Source organism: Ursus americanus, chromosome 2, assembly GCF_024610735.1.
Source record: "Ursus americanus isolate L20-20 chromosome 2, mUrsAme1.1.p, whole genome shotgun sequence".
Lineage (NCBI taxonomy): Eukaryota > Metazoa > Chordata > Mammalia > Carnivora > Ursidae > Ursus > Ursus americanus.
Genome location: NC_142128.1, coordinates 87,047,216 through 87,070,625, shown reverse-complemented (window position 1 = coordinate 87,070,625; position 23,410 = coordinate 87,047,216). Strand labels below are relative to the sequence as shown.

The window sequence follows — 23,410 nt, the reverse complement described above, 5'->3', positions numbered from 1 at the left end:
TTCTAAATTCATAAAATGGATAAATATTGACCTCACAGTTTAATTCCATTCTTTCAAAGATTGGACACTATCCATTTTCTGCTTGCATTTACTCACTCAAGCAGTTCATTTTTATAATTTATGTTGTTTATATTTGTTACTTTAATATAAGCTCTTTTGCTCTTCTGTAAGTACTAATTACTATATTACTAAATTATTTAGTATTTTAAAACTATGTAGTTATAGTAACGAAATAAATAAATTTCAATGCATTAACACTATGACATTGGTTCTGAGTTATTTTCTCCTCTTTTGTAATGATATTATATTTTCCATATTCATAATCTGCTTGGAAACAATTCTCTTATATTAAGTAATTGTATCTTAGAAGATGACAAATATAATTGGTTACATATACGTAAATATACAAGAATATCTAAAAAAAATAAAGAATTAATGCAGTAATGAATCAGTGAAAGGACAGCTGTAAGGACATTTGAGATATATTCCTATATGAAAAGGGAAATCATTGCATGCATCTGAATATATTGTACCCTAAAATAAAAGGTGCCTCAAAGCACATTAGTTAAAAAATATTTAAGTGCCAAAAATATGCTGAAACTCTTGCACTTAGTAGTATAACCTAATGTGAGTTTAAAAGTAAAGCAGTGTTTCCCTAAGCATAACAAAATACAGATAATGGAATGGGGTCCAAAAATACACATTGGTTTTCCTAGACCCCTAAGCAATGAAGTAGTGAAGGGAAGTAAAGGATAAGAGAAAAATATAATGACAGGGACTCAGTTATTTGCATATGATTCACCTGGTTGGGAAAGAGCCCTATTGATTCTCAAGGGGCGTTTAACTTAAAGTTTAGTGGTTTACATCACTTTTGGAGCCAGCCTATTATTGTCCCTAAAGAAAGTTATACAGTACGTATCAGGGAATGAATTCAAGAAATCATTGCAAAACAATTAACCAATAGGAATTGAGGGATTTTGCAAAGTTCTCTGAACTTTGATATTTACTGAGCAACCACAATTAATGAACTTCATGGTAGTGCACTTAAATTCAGGGTCACACTTGATAACTGCTAATGAACCAAATTTACAACCCCAAACAGCACAACTGGAATATTTGTATTAATATAGCACTGGGAATAACTAACATGCTGTTACCAGTTAGTATTATTCTCATCTTGTGGGTTTCCTGTGCTCATGGACAAGGTAAGTTGAAAACCGATCTGAACGCTTACCTTCTCTCTCTCTCTCTCTCTTTTTTTTTAAAAAAGATTTTACTTATTTATTTGAGAGAGAGAGAGCACGAGTGGGGTGTGGGGCAGAGGGAGAAGCAGACTCTCCACCGAGCAGGGAGCCCGATGTGGGGCTCGATCCCAAGACTCTGGGATCATGACTTGAGCTGAAGACAGACACTTAACTGACTGAGCCACCCAGGCACCTCATTTACCTTCTCTCTTAAATGTAACTTCATATCATATCTACTTTCTTGTGTCTATATTTTTGAATGAATTTATTAGTAAAAGTAGTCTGTATTGTGGCACCATAATGGAGTATAAATTTATAGGAAAATTATCTTGTGCTTATGTAAGGGGAAAATAAACTAAATTTTGTTTTCTGTTTCCTAAATTTGACAGGAAAAGGACAACTCAATGCTTATTATGGAGATGTGTGAATATGGTCACACAACTTTGGGAAATATGTCACAAGAAAAGTGAGATTCTGACCTCAAAATATATGGAGGTTTTTTATTTTTAATGCAAGAAATGGATATCTACATAATCTTGTATATGGTAATGGTTTTATGAATTTGTATGTCACAACTTCTTAAGTTTAGGAGAAGCACAATATTTGTCATTTTTTTAAACTATTGAGAGTCACTTAAAAACCTAAATTAATCAGTAATGATCAACACTTAATAGTAATTTCTATTAATGCAAGAGGATGCCTTTTGGTTGGGATAAAGTCATTCTAAAATATTTTGGATTTGTGGGATCACCTAGGTGGTTCAGTTGGTTAAGTGACTGCCTTTGGCTCAGGTCATGATCCCAGGGTCCTGGGATTGAGTCCTACATTGGGCTCCCTGCTCAGCAGGGGAGTCTGCTTCTCCCCCTCCCCCTGCTCATGCTCTCTCTCTCTCACTCATTCTCTTTCAAATAAATAAATAAAATCTTTAAAAAATATATTTTGGATTTGAACAAGTGTAAAGTCTGTGTTGTTATTCACAAAATGTGGGTATATAATTTTTTAAGTATAAATTTATACACATATCACTTACTAAAACTACTTAAAACATAAAAATATCTATCTTTACAGTACAAAATATGTATTTGTCCTAAGCTAGTAGTTTAGTTAAATAAAGTAATTGATGTTTTATTTGGTGAAAACTGTTATCCCAATTCACTGACACAAAGAAACTTATTAAATCAGACATTTCAAATATATGCAGTTTACTGTATTTCAGTTATACCTTAATAAAGCTACTATGAAGGGTATCTGGGTGGCTCAGTTGGTTGAGCCTCCTACTGTTGGTTTCAGCTCAGGTCATGATCTCAGGGTCCTGGGATCAAGCCCCATGTCTGGCTCTGGGTTCAGGGAGGAGTCTTCTCCATCTTCCCCTCCCTCTGCTTGCACTCTCTCTCTCTCAAATAAACAAACAAACAAACAAACAAACAAATAAATAATCTTTAACAAAACTAAAGCTGTTACAAGCAATTATGATCAATTTAATATTTCAACAAAATTTTAATTTACATTTCTGAGTCTGCTGGTAAATATCGAGTAAATAAAGAATTTTCAGATCATTAACTGTGGCATATTGCTCACCGATTTGTTTTCACTTTTTGAGTAATATATTGTCTGGATTATATCTCTGAATTCATTCCTTATATATTAAAAATTATACCTCATGACATAACAAATATAATTGGTAGATTTTTAAACATTAGAGAGCAATTTATTTTTGTGTACTAGTTCTAATAGCTTTTTGCTACATGTATAAAATCTGTAAGGTTTTTATTTATACGATTACATTTTCTCCTTCCTTAATGTCTTTATAAATTCTTTATTTGGTATCTTTTTTAAAGGCTATTTCTTTTAAAATCAAAAACTCTCATTTCCAAATTATTATAAACAAAGTCTCTAATGTGCTTCAGGATACTTCATTGCACCATTTTTGAATAGAATATAAATCACAATGCTTTACTCCTGAATTTACTAAAATTCATTTCAGTAATTGGCTGGGCACAGAGTTTTATATGCTCTTTAAGACTATATCCAGGCAATTCCATTTACTAGCAACAATAAGACAAGAAAGCATCCCATCTAGTTTGAAACTCCTCCCCCAGCGAACTCTTTCTTTTTTTTCTCTTTTTTTAAAGATTTTATTTATTTATTTGACAGAGAGGGAGCCAGCGAGAGAGAGAACACAAGCAGGGGGAGTGGGAGAGGAAGAAGCAGGCTCCCAGCGGAGCAGGGAGCCCAATGCGGGGCTCCATCCCAGGACCCTGGGATCATGCCCTGGGGCGAAGGCAGAAGCTTAACGACAGAACCGCCCAGGCGCCCTCAGTGAACTCTTTTTGAAAGCAGCCTTTGAAATGAATGCCCTATATGTTTGGGTTGCACCATAGTTTCTCAAAGGAGAAATGAACTCGCTTGGCAGAAGCACACTGTTTTGTATATACAAAACATCTTTGTGTGTTTATTGTCATGGGTTTAATTGCGTTCCTGCAAAATTCAAATGTTGAAATCCTAACTCCCAGGACCTAAGAGTGTGACTGTATACAGAAATAGGGTCTCTAGTGAGGAAATTAAAACAGGGTCATTAGGGTGGCTTCTTCCCCAATAAAACTGGTGTCCCTATCAGAGGAGGAAATTAGGACACAGACACATATAGGGAAGACTGATGTGAAGACACAGGGAGAAGAGGCCATCTACAAGCCAAGGAGAGATGCCACAGAAGAAACCAGTCCTGTTGACACTTGATTTCTGACTTCTGGCCTCTAAAATTATAAGAAAATAAGTTTCTGATATTTAAGCCACCTATTTTACAGTTATAGTTTCCTATGTGTATGTGTTCATATATCCTATGTAATGTGTTGCCTAGAGTAGGAAAAGAGGGATGGAAAAGGCCAAGATATCTGGGGGGAGATTTGCAGAAGACACAGGAAGAAGAGACACAGGAAATGAATAGAGAACTAGAAATAGTCTGACCATCCCTTCCCAAGCTAAGCTCTTAGATCCGAGAAGCCTACTGGAGAGAACCACTTTTATTCTTTCCTCAGTGTTTACATTTTAATCTTGGAAATACTTCTGAAGAACTTAAACATCACAAATGCTTCAAATACCTTTGCACTCTTAGTTATAGATTGTCCCAGTTCTTCAATCACAAACATAAGTGGAACAATTAATTTAAATAGAATAATAAATTCATCAATATGATTATTAAAATAAAATATAATTATTCATATATGATACTATTTTTTTTTCTTAAGGAGGAACTTGTGATTTTCCAGAAATCAAACATGGAAACATATATGATGAAGACAGATATAAACAAAGCTTCCCAGTTGCTATAGGAAAATATTTCTACTATTCCTGTGATCGTAGCTTTGCGTCTCCTTCACAAACACTCTGGACTCAAATAATCTGCACAGAGGAAGGATGGTCACCAATGCCAAAGTGTATCAGTGAGTAAATACCTGGTCATTATCTGGATGAATTATTCAGTGCATTCAGTGGGGGAGATGGGGATGAGGGGGTTGCCAGGGGGATCACAGAATTTAGACAATCATAGAGTTGGGGGCGGGAGGAGCCAGCAAAGGCAAGAGAGTCATTCCTCTTTTGTAAGAAGCTGTTTGTAGAAATCAAATCAGAAAAAAACAAGTACAAACTTTTGTAGTCTATCTGGATCTTCTCATTTTAAATACTAATGGTCAATACTGTTAACTGCTACTATTTAATTTAAACACACTCCTTTGGTAATTGTATGAATGTAGATTTTCTCAAGAGAGTTAATTTGTGGGGCACCTGGGTGGCTCAGGCAGTTAAGCATTTGCCTTCACCTCAAGTCATGGTCCCAGGGTCCTGGGATGGAGCCCCAAGTCAGACTCCCTGCTCAGCGGGGAGTCCGCTCCTCCCTCTGCCTGCTATTCCCCCCACTAGTGCTCCCTCTCTCTCTCTCAAATAAAAAAGATAAAAAATCTTGAAAAAGAGTTTATTTGTATGTATAATATCTGATTCAAAGTGTGCTGTTCCTTCAAATATTCAAGAAGTGTTTTTAAGCTATTTTCCTTAATTTTGTGTTTTTTACTGATTACATCTTTGTTTTTTAAAATTATATCTGTCTAACCCTCTCAATGAGTACAGAGATAAAGCAGAGAAATGAAGAAGACACTGTCATGAAAGAGAAAAGTAACAAAGGCAAAGGAGAGAAAAGTCATCTCCTCCTTCAGAAATCAATTTAGACAACCAAATGAGAAATAAAAACTAACTTATCTGATATCTAGAGGAATTTTATAAATGTAAAAAGTTTTACATATGCACATGGAGTTTGAGGACATTACATATTTTTTCTTTTTAACTTGAATGTACTAATTTTTAAGAAATGAATTTTTGTGCTTGATTTCTCTTTTGAAGCTTGCAAAATGTCATACTCTTTCACTGCAAGATTTGTACTTGTCATCTTTTGGGTTTTTAGGGCAGTGCTTTTTCCCTTGGGTGGAAAATGGTCATTCGGCATCTTCAGGACAGACACACCAGGAAGGTGACACTGTACAAATTGTCTGTAATGCGGGCTATAGCCTTTTATATAATCAGAGGAACCTCAGATGTACAGAAAGTGGCTGGTCCACTCCCCCTACATGCAGTCAGCTGGGTAAGTAAAATACTGTCCTTTGGGATCCTGCATTCTTTTTTATTTTATACAGATGTAGCAGCATGAACGATGTGCGGCTTTGCTGCTGTGATTGTCCTCCTTTTAGGTTTAGGTTTCCAATTGTATCTGAGTGGACATGAAAGTCTCTGGATAATCACTAGAAAATCATTTTGTCTACTTACATGAGTTCAATGTAGGCAATATTAGAAAACACTAGTTACGAACACAGCAAAAATCTTCAAAAGATCCTTGCATGTTTTAATAACACAAATTTAATGTTTATAATGAAACGACACAAAATCAGTTGACATAGCATGAGGATAAGTTAAATTTTACATACTGTAATAGTTAAAATACTGCATTTGCACGATCTTATTGGTGGGAAACGTAGCTACTTGGCACTTATCTTTTTTTGGCAAATGCTAAATTGATATCATTTAAAGACTCGCACAAACATATTGATATTTCCACATTGTTAGAACTTTGTACTTCTGACATTTAGGTCTCCAGGGTATAATTTAGAACATGGAAAACTCCTTTATAAAAATCCATGTCAAAAACAGGAATGGGGGGCGGTAAACAGAAGGGGGAATGAACTATGAGAGACTATGGCTCTGGGAAAAAAATCGAGGGCTTCAGAGGGGAGGGGGTGGGGGAAAGGGATAGGCCAGTGATGGGTATTAAGGAGGGCACATATTGCATGGTGCACTGGGTGTTACACGCAAGTAATGAATCATGGAACTTTACATCAAAAACTAGGGATGTACTGTATGGTGACTAACATAATATAATAAAAAATTATTATAAAAAACAGGAATATATTGGAACTGAAGTTGAGTTGGAGTTTCTCATTCTTTTAATGGAAACACAGCAATTGCTGGAGGTGAATTAGGGTCTTGGGAATAATAAGTTTCCTAAAGCATAGTCAAAGCCTCTAAGGGAACAGTGTCTATTCTAGCCCTCCATATTTTCCCACTCATTTAATCAATATTTACTGTGAACTTGTATATGCCGAGCAGTACAACAACTATTGGAGATCAATGCCCTACAAGAGTCCGTGTCTCTATTCATAGACTATAATGTCAGGTGGAAAACTGAGAGTAAAAATAACAGTAATTTTACAAAGAAGAAAATAGAAAATTAAAGATGATGAAGCATGCACATTGGAAAAGATAATATTAATAAAGTGACTGGAGGAAGGGCATATTTCACATGAGTTAGTTTTCAAATCTTCTCCAACCTTAAGGATGACATCTGGAAAAGAGTTAGATCAATTGCCCGAAGGCATCAAAAGCTTTGGACTCATTGAAACAAAACAAGGAGGTCAATGTGGCTGGCTCATGATGAGGCAGAGTGTTGAATTAATTAATTTAGAAGTTATAGGCCATAACACATATTTTGGATTTTAGTCTATGTGCAGTTAGAAACCTCTAGGAGATTTTCAGCAGGTAAATGACACAAAATGAGTTTAAAACAAAATCATTATGAATGCTATTTTGAAAATGAATCTGTAGTGACCAAGAAGAGAAGAAGGGAGGAGGACCAGTAAGAAGAACGCTACTGTCATCTAGAGGTGGCATGTTCTGGGGTACAATAAAATGGAGAAAAGAAGCATCTTTCTGGAGCTGCAGTTTATGTTACATGCAATGTAGAAAAAGAGCGAATTGAACTGTCTGATACAGGCTGAGTATTACAGTATGTCAAGTATGCTTTTAAATAAAAGGAAACAAAAAGTCAAGAAGAATTTTAATGCCTTAAACTTATGCAATGTTATTTGTCAATTATATCTCAATAGAGCTGGGGAAAACAGAAGCAAGTCTCTTGTAGACAGCATATATATGATTCTGAACATTTTAAAAATTTTTTCTTCAAAACTTTACCTTTTAATTAGAGAGTTTAATTCATTTAAAGTAATTACTGATAACAGAGTTTTTACCACTGCCATTTTAATTATTTTCTGTATGTCTCGTAGCTTTTTTGTCCTCAGTTTTCCATTAATGCATTTTTTTAAATGTTTAATGGATTTTTCGGGTAGTGAACCAGTCTGATTTCATTCTCATTTGCTTTTCTTTCTATTTTTAGTGTTTTATTTTAGTGGTTTCTCCAGGGATTACAAATCACATCTTAAATTTACAATTACCTAGTTTGAATTAGTACCAGTCAAGCTGAAGTAGCATCTAAAAATCTACTCCTAAACATCTTCATTCCTTCCCCTTTATACGTTATTTTCACGCAGGATATCTTTATCATTGTATTCCCATTAATATATATTTATATTTATTGTTTCATGCATTTGTCTTTTAAATCATATAAGAAAAATAATTTAAAAACATAAACACAATAATAATGGCTTTTATACTTCCCTTTACTACCTATAGTTACCGAATGGGACCTATGGTGACCTTTACCATTGTCCTCTATGTCTTCATTTAGCTTCAAGTTACTGTCTGATGTCCTTACACTTCAGCCTTCAGCATTTCTTATAGGTCATGTCTACTCATAACAAATTCCCTCTGTTTTTGTTTATTGGAAGATGTCTTCATTTCTCCTTCAATCTTGAAGGATATTTATTGCCTGATATAAAATTGTTGTTTGATAGTTTTTTTTCTCTTTTAAATATTTCTTATCGCTGCCTCCTGGCCTCCATGGTTTCTAAGGAGAAATTGACTACTGACGTTAATTAGGACCACTTTCATGAGATGCGCTGCTTGTTCTTTGCTATTTTCAAGATTATCTCTTTATCTTTGAATTTGATACTTTGAGTCTAATGTATTTCCGTTTATTCTCCTTGGAGTTTGTTGAGATTCTTGGTTGTTTAGATAATACCTTTCATCAAATTTGGGAAGGTTTCACCTATTAATTTGAGCAGTGGTTTATTTTTCTTCATTCTTTTTTCTTACTGTTCCTCTTTTGACCTACCTTCAAGTCCACTGATTCTCTCTTTTGTTATATTTTCTTTTGTGCTTACAGACTTCTCCTTCAGTCATTCTTTAAGGGTAATTCTGCTGGCAACAAATTCTCTCAGTTTTCCTTTGTCTGAGACTATCTTATTTTCCTATATTCCTGAAGGATATAGAATTCGAGGTTGACAGTTCTTTTGTTCCACCACTTTTAAAATATTGGGCCACTTGTCCTGTCTTCCTTAGTTTTGGATAAGTAATCTCTCATTTGAATCATTGTTTGCCTATTGGTTCTGCATTATTTTTCTCTAGCTACGTTTAGGATTTTTTTTTCTTTTTGTTTAATTTCAGCAATTTGATAATGATGTGTCTTGACATCAATTTATCTTGTGAGGAGCTTGCAGAGTTGCCTGAATATGTATATTTATATGTTACATGCATTTGGGGACGTTCTTGACCACATTTTTTTTAGTTATTATTATTTTTTTTTAGCTCTACACCCTTTCCCCTTTATGGAATGCCAATCTTATTTATTTTCCCACAAGTCCCTGTAGTCTGTTAATTTTGTACAATTTCATTCTATTTTTAGATTAGATCATTTCTATTCATCTATCTTCAACATCAATGATTCATTCCTCCATCATCTCTAATTTATTACTGAGCTCCTTCCAATGAGGGTTTTTTTTTAAATGTTATCTTATTGTATTTTTCTATGTATATTTCTTATTTGGATCTTTAAATTTGATATCAAAGAGTTCCACAATCTGAATGATCTCAGGGTTAGCTTCTGTTCATTTTCTTTTCTCTTTTGAGATTTTCTGAATCTTGGTCTGATGAGTAATTCCAAATTGTATCCAGGACCATTGGGGTAAAATGTAATGAGAATTGGGATTTTATTTAAACCTTCTATTTGATCAGGTTTCCACCGATACAACTCTTGCAGGTAAAGAAGGCAATGCCTTATTAGTGCTGGGTAGGAGTAAAAGGCCTATCACTTGTTTTTGCAGGTATCTCGCTGGACTGGTATTGGGGCAACACCTTATTAATAAGCAAGGTACATTTCCAACTATGCACTTGGCTTCCACTGATACCATGCGAGAGGAAAGTTTATTTATTACTGCAACTGTGGACATAAGTATAGCATAAGCAGTCAGCCTCTGCTGATATCATGGGAAGGGCAAGGAACACCTTGTTTGGTAGGGCTGGTTGAAAATCTAAGCTACCTACTTAGCCTTTGCTGATTGATAGGCAGTCTGCAGTGTTTCTATGGTGTTTTTCTAGGATAAGTTAGGTATTATTAAAAAAAAAAAAAGCATCTGTCTTTGTAGGCTGTTTTTCTTGGTCTTTGCCTAGAAAGAGAGCAGATTCCTTTGAGGGCTTTTTTTTTTTTTTTTTTGGTATTAATTTCATGGCTCCAGGTTGAAAGTTTCTCTCATCTCATGTCTGCGATATGCAAGAGGCAAAAAACAAAACAAAATAAAACAAAAAAATAAAAACCCAAGTAATTCATGGCTGTGTTGCTCCTTTTGTTTCTATCTCTCTAGCAAGTCTGACTTCTCTACATTATTTGGAGTTTCCTTATGTTTGTTTTACATAATATGTCAGACTTTCGTGTTAGAGGGAGTTAGAAATGCTTCTAGATTCCATCTTTCTGAAACAGGAAGTTAATATACCCTTTTTACCTTCTATCAATTTGTTTCTTTAGTTTTTGCAAGGAGCTGATTTTTAAAAACAATGAAAAAATTAAATGACTAGTATCCCAAGAGACATTGTAGTAGGTTGTGTAAGAGTACAGGAAATTTAGGGGCACCTGGGTCGCTCAGTTGGTTAAGTGTCTGCCTTCAGCTCAGGTCATGATCTTAGGGTCCTGGGATGGAGCCCCGCATCAGGGTCCCTGCTCAGCAGGGAGTCTGCTTCTCCCTTTTCCTCTGCCTGCTGCTCCCCCTGCTTCTATTCTCTCTGTCAAATAAATAAATAAAATATTTTAAAAAAAGAAAAGGTACAGGAACTTTATATGATGGCTAACTATGCAAATGTCCATCATTAATCATTGTAAACATTTTTATCCTGGAATATAGCAAAGCAGAAATATTTATTTCTCGTGTATGTGTAGTTTAATGTGGCATGAATGGAAGGGCTACAAGATACTGCAATCCTAATTGCAATAGACTGCAATTATATCACCAATAAATTATTTCTTTCCTCAGAATCACACAAGTCCTGATATCACATATTGTGCTGCTTCTCAGATATACAGGATATTTTGTATATAATTCCTAACAATTTCACATAATATAACAATACATTAAAAGAAACGAGTCAAAGTAGGGTTCTATCATAATACTTTTAAAAGGTGGCACAGTTTGATTACTCTGACAAGATCAGTTATCAAGAATGGATGGTGTATAGAAAGAAAACCGTTACTGGTATCTGGTATTTCCCAGATTTGCATCGGAGAGAGCTCACTTGAAGCATGAGAGTCCCAGACAAGGCAACTAACTAGAAGGCAAGAAGCAAGAGTTCTACTGAACAGAAAGACTCTGGGCTTAGGGGAGCAAGCTGGGGTAATGGTGTAGTCTAGGGGTTTCTACAGGTTTTATCTGGACAGGGGGCAGAGTTTGTAGCCCCCTCTCTCAACACTTTTCCAATTGGTCAGTTGAAGAACTTTTCTATATAAGGCTATGGCACCATGGACTTGATGGGCATAGTGCTATGTCCTAGCTTCCTGTTTTCCAGGCCCATTGTTTAGCCTTACACAGTCTATTGTCAGCTTTTTTAAAAATCTTCTTTAGGCCCCTTGGTGGATTCTTTGTTCAGTGGCTGTTTGTCTGGTTTTAGGCATGGAAAGTTTGACCTGCAGATGTTTGTGAAAACTTGCTTCAGCCCAGGTCCCTGACTACCTATCAATTTCTTAACGCCTATCAAAACAAAGGGAGGGGAGAAAACTAGCTTTATTTTAATTGTGCAAAACCAAGTTGTAAAATAGAAAATTTTCAGTTATCCTATATGGCTTTTGTCTTATGTCCACTAAAGATGTCTATTTGTAATCCTGACTGAAATTTGCTATTCAGCTGGTATGATGATCTTTCCTTTTATCATGTGTGTTTTTTCCACACCACCAAACAATTATCTGACACCAGCAGGGTGTCCTACAATTCAACTCAAGTCTGCCTCTATCTACCTGGAGATCACATGATCCCATAGATTAAGGGCTCGGTCCTACTAGACGGCTCCTACCCCCTTCACTAGCCAATTGTAAATTCAGTGTGTTACCTGTGCCTCTAACCAAATAGCTATAGATCAGAGGTTCCTAGGACCTTGGTAGAGCAGCTCACAGAACTAAAAAGCAAAACAAAAAACAACCCATTTTATTTACTAGATTACTAGTTTATTATAAAAGGATATTACTCAGGAATAGCCAGATGAAAGAGATGCGCAGAGCAAGATATGTGGTAAGGGGCATGGAGCTTCCATGTGCTCCATGTGCTCACCATCCTGGAAGCTCTCAGAACCCAGTCCTTTTGGGTTATTATGGAGGCTTCATTCCATTGGCATGGTTGATTAAATCATTGGCCATCAGCAGTTGATTCAACCTCCAGTCCCTCTCCCCTCTCTGGAGGTCAGGATGGTGGGACTGCAAGTTCCAACTCTAAAGATAGGGCTCATACCTCTGGTAACCAGACCCTATCCTTGGTGTTTCCAAAAGCCACCTTATTAACATAACTAAAGACACCTTTATCACACTCATCACTTAGAAATTCCAAGCATTTTAGGAGCTCGTGCCTAATGTGCCTGATGGGACAAGGACTAAATATATATTTATTATAAATCATAATATCACAACTATTAACTTTGCTGCAAGTAAATTGGGATTGTAGCATATCAACAGCTCTCTTTTGTTTGCTTAAAGAAATTTCCTTATATTTGTGTTTGTAAGAATTTTGTTGATTGTATTTCTTTTTTTGGCTAAGTAGTTGTCTTGAATTATATTGGATTATCACTTTATCTGCATCTGTTAAGATGTTTAATCACTAATAACTTTCTTTCTCCAGGCTTAGGACTTTGTACTCTGCTAGTTTAGAAGGTAGGTCATAAGATACAATGCTTTCACCAGGACCAAATCAATATTTCCCTTTACTGGAAGCTGATGGTAACTCTGTTGTTATCTTGGGCCTCTCATGTCATTGAACTAACAGGCAGAGGAGTGGATTATGTACACAGGCTAGGATATTGAACTGAATTGCCAAAGGGTCATTGTTTACTGCTACACGACAAGAGAAGGGAAATTATATTTGAATGCAGAAATTTCTCTGAGGCTTCTCCTTTATACTTCTCTGTGTATCTATCAATAAAGGTTAATAGAAGACATCAACAACCTACTAAATGTAAGGTTGCTATGGACCCTGTCAATTTGGAAATGAAGTTTGGTTAACCCCATCAGGTAGAGGACCTGGACAAGTATAGATGCTGGCTGAAGGGGAAGGAAATATATAATGGGGTGTAGAAAAACATTTATAATATCAACCACAGCCTAATGATCAATAACTTACATGAGGACTATGGCAGTATAGTTTCTGTTTTGATTTTTATAGATTTATTTGTATATTTTTAAAACTGTTTTCTCTTCCTTGACCTTACCTTTTGTGAAAGGGAGTGAATTAGCTTCTAAGGTACAGAATACCTCTATGGGATTGAAACTAAAATAAGGTAATAACATCACCAAATAGTAATAGAATGACTCTTGGAAGTTCTGACTCCCACTTATAGGAAGAGAACAAGGTCATCTTCATTACAGGAAGGCAGATTTGATCTTGCTATGTGGAGCTATCATTACTGTTATTGTGATGGACAGTGGTGGACTACGTTGATTATTTCATTGATGTTGTCAAGTACCACACCCAAATTTCTTAAGATTTAAAACATATAAACTACATTTCCTATTATTCTTTGTTGGTTTTCATTGAGTTTCACCCATAGAAGGAGTAGTCGGAAATCAGAAACAAGAAAGATCATTTTGGCTTTACCAGTGTAGCAGTTCCCAACGGTAGTTAGGAATAGATGTATTCAAGTGGAAATTGCGTGATCCAGAGGGAATACTACTTTTGGAAGTCCTGATAGTTTGTTCCTGTTCTTCCATAGACCCAGGACTAACTGCAAAACTCCTTCCAACAGCAGAGCAACAGGTTCACGCTTTAGGTGCCATCTTGAAAGCAATAGAATCTTTTGCTTTTTGATATTATACTTATTGCCCTTTATGTCCTCCAGCTAGATTGGTGTCTGGCCCTCAACTGAATGTGACTAACTCAATAAGCAATGACAGAGAGGACATATTCATTACATGCAAAGTTTAAGATGTGGGGAGAGTAAATGGACCCAAATGGAATTAAAGTCTCCACATTTTACTTGAAGTGGTAATGTGTGAACACCAGAAAGGAATGCTAAGCTATATACGTACATCTTAATACATAGAGCTACCACTAATAGAATTATACAAGAGGTATACTCAGCAATATAGATGTCTTAAAATAAAATTATTTTAAAATGTTGAAGAAACCTAAGGGAAGGCAAGAAAAGGAAACAGGAATGAGAAACAGAGGAAACACACACACACACACCAAATAATAAAATGACTGACATGGCCTTTAACAGCAATAATTACTTTAAATGTAAATGGTCTAAATACTTTAGTTAAAAGACTGAGAACAGCAGGGTGAACACATAAACAAGACCCAACTATGTACTGTCTCCAAAAACTCACTTCAAATATGAAAACATGGTTCCACTCAAAGTAAAAGATAGAAAAAAAAAATCACTTGATCTATTTTGTTGTCAATGCTCTCCATTGCATTTTTTATTTCATTTCTTGAAGTGCAGAATTTGTTTGGTTCTTTTTGGTGATTTCTATATCTTTGTTAAATTTCTCATTTTGTTTGCGTATTGTTTTCCGGATTTTATTGAATTGTTTTTCTGTGTTTTCTTGTGACTCACTAAACATCTTTAAGACAGCTGCTTTGTTTTTTTTTTTTTTTTTTTATAATGATTTTTTATTATATTATGTTAGTCACCATACAGTACATCCCCGGTTTCCGATGTAAGGCTCGATGATTCATTAGTTGTGTATAACACCCAGTGCACCATGCAATACGTGCCCTCCTTACTAAGACCTGCTTTGAGTTCTTTATCAGGTAAATTGCAGATCTCCAATCTTTAGGGTTCAAAGTTACACTTTGGCGTCCCTTTGGTGGTGTCATGTTTCCTTGATTTTTTATGTAGTTTTATGTTGTTGCCTTTACATTTGAAGTAGCGTTCACCTTCTGTCACCTTTAGTGATTGAGTTCAGCAGAGGAATACCTTCTGTCAGGCATCCTAAGGATTCTGATGATTTCTCAGATCTTTTTGTGGTTGTGCCAGGTCCACAGTTCTTGCTTCCCCCTGTGGCAGAAATATTAAGCTTGTATGCCTTCTCAACCCTGCAAAGCCAGGCCAGGCACTACAGTCTTTATGAAAATAATTTTCTTGTGGTTTATAAATTCATTTGAAGTTTATGTAATTTCTAATATTTATGTTATTAAACCCAAACAGAAATATCCAGAGGAACTCATTTTTAATGCATCTTTACAAAAAAAAAAAAAAAAAAAAGGAAGTCTATCTAACTTCTAGTGAAGGATATGAGAGAAATTTAAGGTATAGACGCTTAAATCTTATAAAAAATATTGTTTTATCTCCTTACACTTAAATTTATTAAAATTAGCAGTTTTTAAAAATGATGGTTTAATAATTGATTTTGAATCCTGTTTGACATATACTTGGAATCCCATTTGCTGAATTGTTACTCAAATTATCATTACATCAGAGATACATTTATTTTCTAATCAATGTTTCTGCTGTGAATCCACTCATAGTGGAAAATGCTATTATACCAAATAAGATGTCTAGGTAGGTATCCGTCTAGTGAGACAGTACATTATAAACGCATCAAACCTTTCGATTTGTTTGGTGAGGTAGAAGTGATATGATTTTGTTTTTGTTTTGTGAGAGAGAGAGCATGAAAGGGAGGCAGAGGGAGACAGCAGACTCCCTGCTGAGCAGGGAGCCCCATGTCTCACAACCCTGAGATCATGACCTGAGCTGAAATCAAGAGTCAGATGCTTAATCCACTGAGCCACCCAGGTGACCCCAAAGTGATATGTTTAAATGGAACCTGGAGAGAACAATCTTAGTGTGAAAGATTATCTCATTTCCCTCCAGGTTTTAGAGAACATATTAAAGATAAAATATGTTGCTATAAATATGTTTTATGGGATTTTTTAAAAAAGGTTTTATTTCCACAAATTACAGCTGATAAACACCAAAGCCTTTACCTGTAGAGACCACGCTCCAACTCAGGCTGGGAGTACCACTCTGTGAGAAGAGCTGCGCTCCCAGGAAAGGGGGTGGCGCAAGAGGCAGAAACCCCGGGAAGTCCAAAGTTCAGGGTCAAGAGGGGTTGGGGCTTGAGGGCCTCAGCCTGAGCCCCCCAGCAGCCACAGTGCTAGATGAAATGATCCGGCCCACATCCAGCTTGGTTTTGGGGACCTGGCAAATGCACTTCGTTGCCAGTATTGGTGTCCTGTGCCTGAATGCAGCACAGCCTGCATAAATTCTCAAACCCCTGCTTTTTCCATTTTGCGATCAGGTTTTAATCTACATAGTCTTCTTTAATACAATATTCATATAATTCTCTGCTGATGGCTTTCCACTTCTAAAAGAGGTCAAAAATACAGTGGGTTTTCTGTCGTTGGATCCTGGAGATAGACCACAGAGATCACACTTTCCTTTTTCCCTCATGAGGTTCTGTCTCAGCTTCTCTCATCTTTTGATCTAATTCATCTAGTGTTGGCTCCACCAACTCCCAACCACCTGGGGGAGCTTTCTGGCTACTTTTGACTTTAGGCATTTTCCCCACAAGTTAATTTGCAAAGATCATCCGCTTCTCAAGAGTGTAACAGAAAGACCTCTGGTCTCTTCAGTTACAGACTTGGGTTCTTGTCCAGCTCTACCAGATATTACTCTGTGACTTTGGGGAGGTCACATTCCCTTTCTGGTCCTCAGTCTCGTCAGAACCACCCTCACCATCAGCCACCACTTCTCTCTTAATGGCATATTTTAAAAAATACAAATAAAATGATGATACTTAAATTTTTTTTTTTTTTGCAGACTGAACTAAGTAATGTAGTATATTTGTTTCATGAAAGATTTGGCCAGATTGAAAGAACAGTTGGAATCATGGAATATTCCCTATCTTAAGCATTAGACGCTCAGTTATTTCCTGAGGAACAAATGTATTAAAGCTAACTTAAGTACATTTGACAACCTATGAAATTCCACTTTGAGACATGGAATAGGCAGCTGGGGTGTGATCATAGAAGATGATATAAATTTGGGCTTCTTCAGCATGTGGATTATATTTCAAGGTAGCTTACTACCTGAGTTTATCCCAGGGATTAGTGAATACAGAAAAAAAAAAAAAGTCTGAGTATTTGGTCATAGAACTCTCTAGTATTTAGTTCAGGAAATAAAGGGAATCAACAAAGGTGCTATTATAGTAGCCCCTTTGGTATTTCATATTAACTTTTGCCTGGCATATATATTTTCCAGTCTTTTACTTTGAGCCCACCTCTGCTTTCATGTTCGAAGAGAGTTTCTTATAGATGCCCTATAGTTGGGTATTGTTTATATGTCATCCTGCCATTTTCAGTCTTTTAACTGAAGTATTTAAACCATTTACACTTAAAGTAATTATTGATAGATTAGGGGCTGTATCAACCATTTTATTATTTGTTTTGGGTGTGTTTCCTCTGTTTCTCATTCCTGCTTTCTTGCCTTCCCTGTGGATTTTTGGAATATTTTAAAATTATTTTATTTTGATATATCTATATTGTTTTTGAGTGTATCTCTGTATAGTTTTGGTAGTGTTGCTGGTGGTATGAAGATGCACATATATAGCTGATCAGTCTCGCTGGTATTGACATTTTACTGCATCAGGTGAAATGTGGGAATCTTACTTCCATTTAGGTCCATTTACTCTCCCCACATTTGTAACATAAAGCTCTTAAGTATTTATTCCACATACATTAGCACGTGATATAGTTCTGCTCAGACGTCAAATCATATCAAATGATGTAATTTTGTACAAACATCAAACATAATTTAACCAACTAACTAGGAAAAAGAGAGTCTATTATATTACCCCTATTTTTATTAGTTCCATTTTTTTCTTCCTTCCCAAAGTCTTTATTCTTCTGTTACCTTTTCCTTTCTATTTAGAGAATTTCTTTAGAAATTCTTTAAGCACAGGTCTGCTGGAGACAAAGTCTCTGTTTTTCTTTGCCTCAGAATGTCATCATTTCTCCCTTGAATCCTACAGGATAGAGTCACTGCATATAGAATTTGGGTTTGACCCCATGGTCACAGATGAGCACCCCACTAATATTTGAGGCCTTTCTCCCCCATTGGTTTGCATAATTTCTATCTAGCTTTTGGTATTTTTTTCCTTTTCTTAATAGTTTTCAGCAGTTTGATTATGATGTATCCTGGCATAAATTTCTTTTGGTTTAACCTGTTTGGAGATATCAGCTATTTTTTTTTCCTTACGATTTTTATTATTCACATATACAGATTGTTAAAATAATACGGATTATTAAGAATAATGCAGAGATTCAGCTTTTTTAGTATACATATTTATGTCTTATGACCAATTTGGGAAATTTTCAGCCATTATTTTTTTAAATATTTTTCTCGTCTCCAATCCCCTCTTTCTTTTTTCGAGTGTCTACTCTTTGTTACCTTCTCACAGATCCCTGAAGCTCTGTCCTTCTATGTTTGTTCGTTTGCTTGTTTTCAGGCTATTTTCAAGGTGAGTGATTTGTATTGCTCTACATTCAAGTTTATATATCCTTCTGGCATCTGCAATCTATTACTGAGCCCATCTAGTAAGTTTGAGAAGAAATTCTGTTACATTTTTCAGTTCTATACTTGACATTGAATTTTTAAAAACCACTGTCAAATGTTTCCAATATCTGTGTCATCTCAGTGTGGTCTTCTGTTGATTTTCTTTTCTCGTTTGAGATTTTCCTGGTCCCTGCTGTGATGAATGATTTTCAATTATATTCTGGACAGTTTGAGCATTATGTTCGAAAACTCTGCATTTTGGGGCACCTGGGTGGCTCAGTTGGTTAAGCATCTGCCTTCGGCTTGGGCCATGATTGCAGGGTCCTGGGATTGAGTCCCACATTGGGCTTCTTGCTCAGTGGGGAGTCTGCTTCTCCCTCTCCCTTTGCAGCTCCCCCTGCTTGTACTCTCTCGCTGGATATCTCATGCTCTCTCTCTCAAATAAATAAATAAAATCCTAAAATGAATGAATGAATGAATGAATGAATGAATAAATAAATAAATAAATAAATAAAACTCTGCATTTTTTGGGAAATATTTTATTTATTAGGCCTTCAGTACTAACATGCAGGGTACAAGTCCAGGCTTCCCACTTGGCCTCCACTGACATCTCGGGAAAAGGGAGTGGTGTTTTGTTCCCCAGGAGTGTGGGTAGAAGTCTAGGCTCCTCACCTGGCCTCTGTTGATCAAGGTGGAGAAAGGGGTGGTCTTAGGTTTCTTCTATGGTGTTTCTCTGGAGTAATTCAGGTATTGTAAGAAATGCCTCTGTCTTGCTAGGCTGGGGAAATCTCTTTTTATGTTGGAAGCAGAAATGTTTCTATCTCGGGGCGCCTGGGTGGCACAGCGGTTAAGCGTCTGCCTTCGGCTCAGGGCGTGATCTCGGCATTATGGGATCGAGCCTCATATCAGGCTCCTCTGCTATGAGCCTGCTTCTTCCTCTCCCACTCCCCCTGCTTGTGTTCCCTCTCTCGCTGGCTATCTTATCTCTGTCAAATAAATAAATAAAATCTTAAAAAAAAAAATGTTTCTCTCTCATCTTGTCCAGAACAGGAAGCCGGCAGTTCCCTTTCACATTATACAAATTTGTAATTCTTTGAATTTCATTAAACGGGAGGATATTTATTTTGCAATAAAAACGAAAATTAATAAAAAATGAGTAGAGATCCTACCATTTGCATCGACATGGATGGGGCTGGAGGGGATTATGCTAAGTGAAATAAGTCAAGCAGAGAAAGAGAATTATCATACGGTTTCACTCATATGTGGAACATAAGGAATAGCACGGAGGACAATAGGGGAAGGAAGGGAAAACTGAAGGGGGGGGTAATCAGAGAGGGAGACAAACCACGAGAGACTATGGACTCTAGGAAACAAACTGAGGGTTACAGAAGTGAGGAGATAGGGGGGACAGGGTAACCAGGTGATGGGTATTAAGGAGGGCACATGTTGTGATGAGCACTGGGTGTTATACGCAACTAATGAATCGTTGAACACTACATCAAAAACTAATGATGTACTGTATGTTTGCTAACTGAACATAAAAAAAAATGACTAGAGACCCAATAGACACTACAATATGTTGTATATAAAAATAAGGACACTTCTTTTTTTTTATTTATAATGATTTTTTATTTTATTATGTTAGTCACCATACAGTACATCCCTGGTTTCTGATGTAAAGTTCAATGATTCATTAGTTGCGTATAACACCCAGTGCACCATGCAATACGTGCCCTCCTTACTACCCATCACCAGTCTATCCCATTCCCCCACCCACCTCCCCTCTGAGGCCCTCAGTTTGTTTCTCAGAGTCCATAGTCTCTCATGTTTCATTCCCCCTTCTGATTACCCCCCTTTCTTTATCCCTTTCTTCCCCTACTGATCCTCCTAGTTCTTATGTTCCATAGATGAGAGAAATCATATGATAGTTGTCTTTCTCTGCTTGACTTATTTCACTTAGCATTATCTCCTCCAGTGCCGTCCATGTTGTAGCAAATGTTGAGAAATCGTTCTTTCTGATAGCTGAGTAATATTCCATTGTATATATGGACCACAACTTCTTAATCCAGTCATCTGTTGAAGGGCATCTCGGCTCCTTCCACGATTTAGCTATTGTGGACATTGCTGCTATGAACATTGGGGTGCATATGGCCCTTCTCTTTACTACGTCTGTATCTTTGGGGTAAACACCCAGTAGTGCAACGGCTGGATCATAGGGTAACTCAATTTTTAACTTTTTAAGGGATCTCCACACTGTTTTCCAGAGTGGCTGTACCAACTTGCATTCCCACCAACAATGTAGGAGGGATCCCCTTTCTCCACATCCTCTCCAACAATTGTTGTCTCTTGCCTAAAAACAAGGACATTTCTGTATCTAAGCTATCCATCTGTTCAGCATATATTCTCTAGGAAAAGTATTTTTTAATACTGAAATAATGCAAAGCAGACATATTTGTTAATGCCTCTGTGTGCTTTCATGTGGGGTGAAAGGAAGGGCTTAAAAATGTAACTCTCACTTTAAGTGATTAAAATTTCTTCAATGAATCATTATGTTAGCAGAAATCACATGTCTTAATATTAAGTACTGTGCTATATTTTTATTGCTTTTCTGTGTTTTCCTTTGGTCTTTCAATAAATCAAATAATGCTTTTTTAGACCCTCAGGGAAAATGTGGGCCCCCTCCACCTATCGACAATGGAGACATTACGTCATTCCCATTACCAGCTTACGCTCCAGGATCATCAGTTGAGTACCGATGCCAGGCCTTCTATGCACTTCAGGGAAACAGGAATGTAATATGTAGTAATGGACAGTGGTCAGAACCACCGAAATGCTTAGGTAAATATTTTCATGTTCTCATAGATCCTGGGATAATTTGTGTAATGAATATGATGTTTTCCTATTTATAGAATTTTCATGGATTAACAAACAATGATTCTGTTGAATTCTTGACCACCAAATATTAATATATGAGGAAATCAAGTTGGAAAAATTCTTGTTCAAACAATAACAGCAACAAAAGATTCTTTAATCAAAGTTCTTCATATGAGAGCTGACATTTTGTATCTTTGATTATAATATCTAATTATTACACGTTAAACACAGTACCTCATTTTTACATCCTTTGTTTAAAATGATTTAAATCTGCATGATGGATTTTCAATGAGTTAGTTTGGAAAAGGTTTTGCAAATAAAGTGCTAGGCCAGTGTAGATACTTTACTTGAAAGTCTGAAATTCTGTGGCAAATATTTGTAAGCTACTTAATGTTTTATGTTCGTTTTTGTATTTTCAGATGCATGTGTGGTATCAGAAGAAATGATGGAAAAACATAACATACAGTTACGATGGAGACATGAGAAAAAATTTTATTCTAAAACAGGGGATAATATTGAATTTATATGTAAAGTTGGCTATCATAGAAAGTCACCAGGTCATGCATTTCGAATAACCTGTCAGGAAGGGAAAGTGATATATCCCACTTGTGTACAAAACGATGGTTAAGATGCAGTCCTAAAATTAAAATATGTACGTTTATTCCAGAGTTTTCATTATGAATCCAATTCTTCTCAGTTATTTTTTCAACTGTTACTTAACTCATTTTTATTCATAAATCAGAATTTGTGTTAAATAGCATGTGGATGATATAACCTGAGACACAAATGAATCACTTCTTAAGAGCACCATCTTAAAACTTGGTGAACCAAAATGCTATGTGTCCTATTGATAAAATGTCTGTGGCAAGAAATTAGTTGTGATCACGTCAATGCCTGCTTCTTTCCATCCTTCTCCTTTCTCAAAGCTTTCTTCATAACTCCTGAGGCTTCCTGAGGCTCTCCCTTTCAGAGGAAATGGGGAAAAAATGCTTGCATCAATCTTCAAAATCGTATTACTTCACAAACACATAGAAACCTAACTGTGTCATACCTATGTTAGTAATAAGATATAAGAAGTTATTTACTTTTGCTTATCTCTCAATAGATATATATGCCAAAAAAATGATGAAATGTATGATCTCCTATAAGATGTCTCTCTAGCAAACATAAGAATTCAAACAAATCATAAAGAGGAATTCAAATCTAATTAGGTGCATAACTATTATAACATTAAAAGTGATTCAAAAGTCCAGTATCAAGTATACACACACACACACACACACACATACACATACACACTATGCTTTGAACACTGAATAAATGTTTATAGAATAAAGGCTGGCAGAAAGCACAAAAATTTATAATAACTATAATTGAATTTAGAGGTAATAGAGGAAAGAGTAGCTGTTTAACTCCTTTATACATACCTGTATTGTCCAATTTTTCTATCTTTAATATGTATCACCTTCGAACCATAGAATACACTATTTTAAGATAAAGGTATGTAAAAAGCAAGATAATACACATTCAGAACTATAAAGACCTCTGGTGATTATGTTCAGATCTAAAAACATTTTCATGATTTTGCTGGTATGGAGGGCTTTGGAAACATTCAATGACAAGAGTCTGAAATAAGATTTTTATGTTCATACATTTCCAACAACATAATTAGTTAAAATCAGTTGACTATAAACATTTTAAATTTCTACAAAAGCACAACTTGAAGATGAAAATAAAGATATAACTAATTAAGATAAAATATTATAAGGTGATATCTTGTATCTTTGCATTGCATCAAATCAAGTGGCATTCTTGCTTGGAATGAGAAACCTGGC

General features: G+C 36.0%; 1 protein-coding gene and 1 pseudogene across 1 annotated transcript; one reads left to right on the top strand and one right to left on the bottom strand.

Annotated features, from left to right (window-relative positions):
• The first annotated feature begins 1,029 nt into the window (after positions 1-1,029).
• CFHR2 (complement factor H related 2) lies at positions 1,030-22,243 on the top strand. The gene is made up of 5 exons (XM_045811450.2): positions 1,030-1,205; positions 4,490-4,684; positions 5,695-5,871; positions 21,357-21,539; positions 21,995-22,243. The coding sequence occupies exons 1-5, from the start codon at positions 1,076-1,078 to the stop codon at positions 22,201-22,203; spliced, it is 894 nt and encodes a 297-aa protein (XP_045667406.2). The 5' UTR covers positions 1,030-1,075; the 3' UTR covers positions 22,204-22,243.
• On the bottom strand, positions 16,129-16,707 carry LOC123801351 (protein BUD31 homolog pseudogene; annotated as a pseudogene).
• Positions 22,244-23,410: the final 1,167 nt, after the last annotated feature.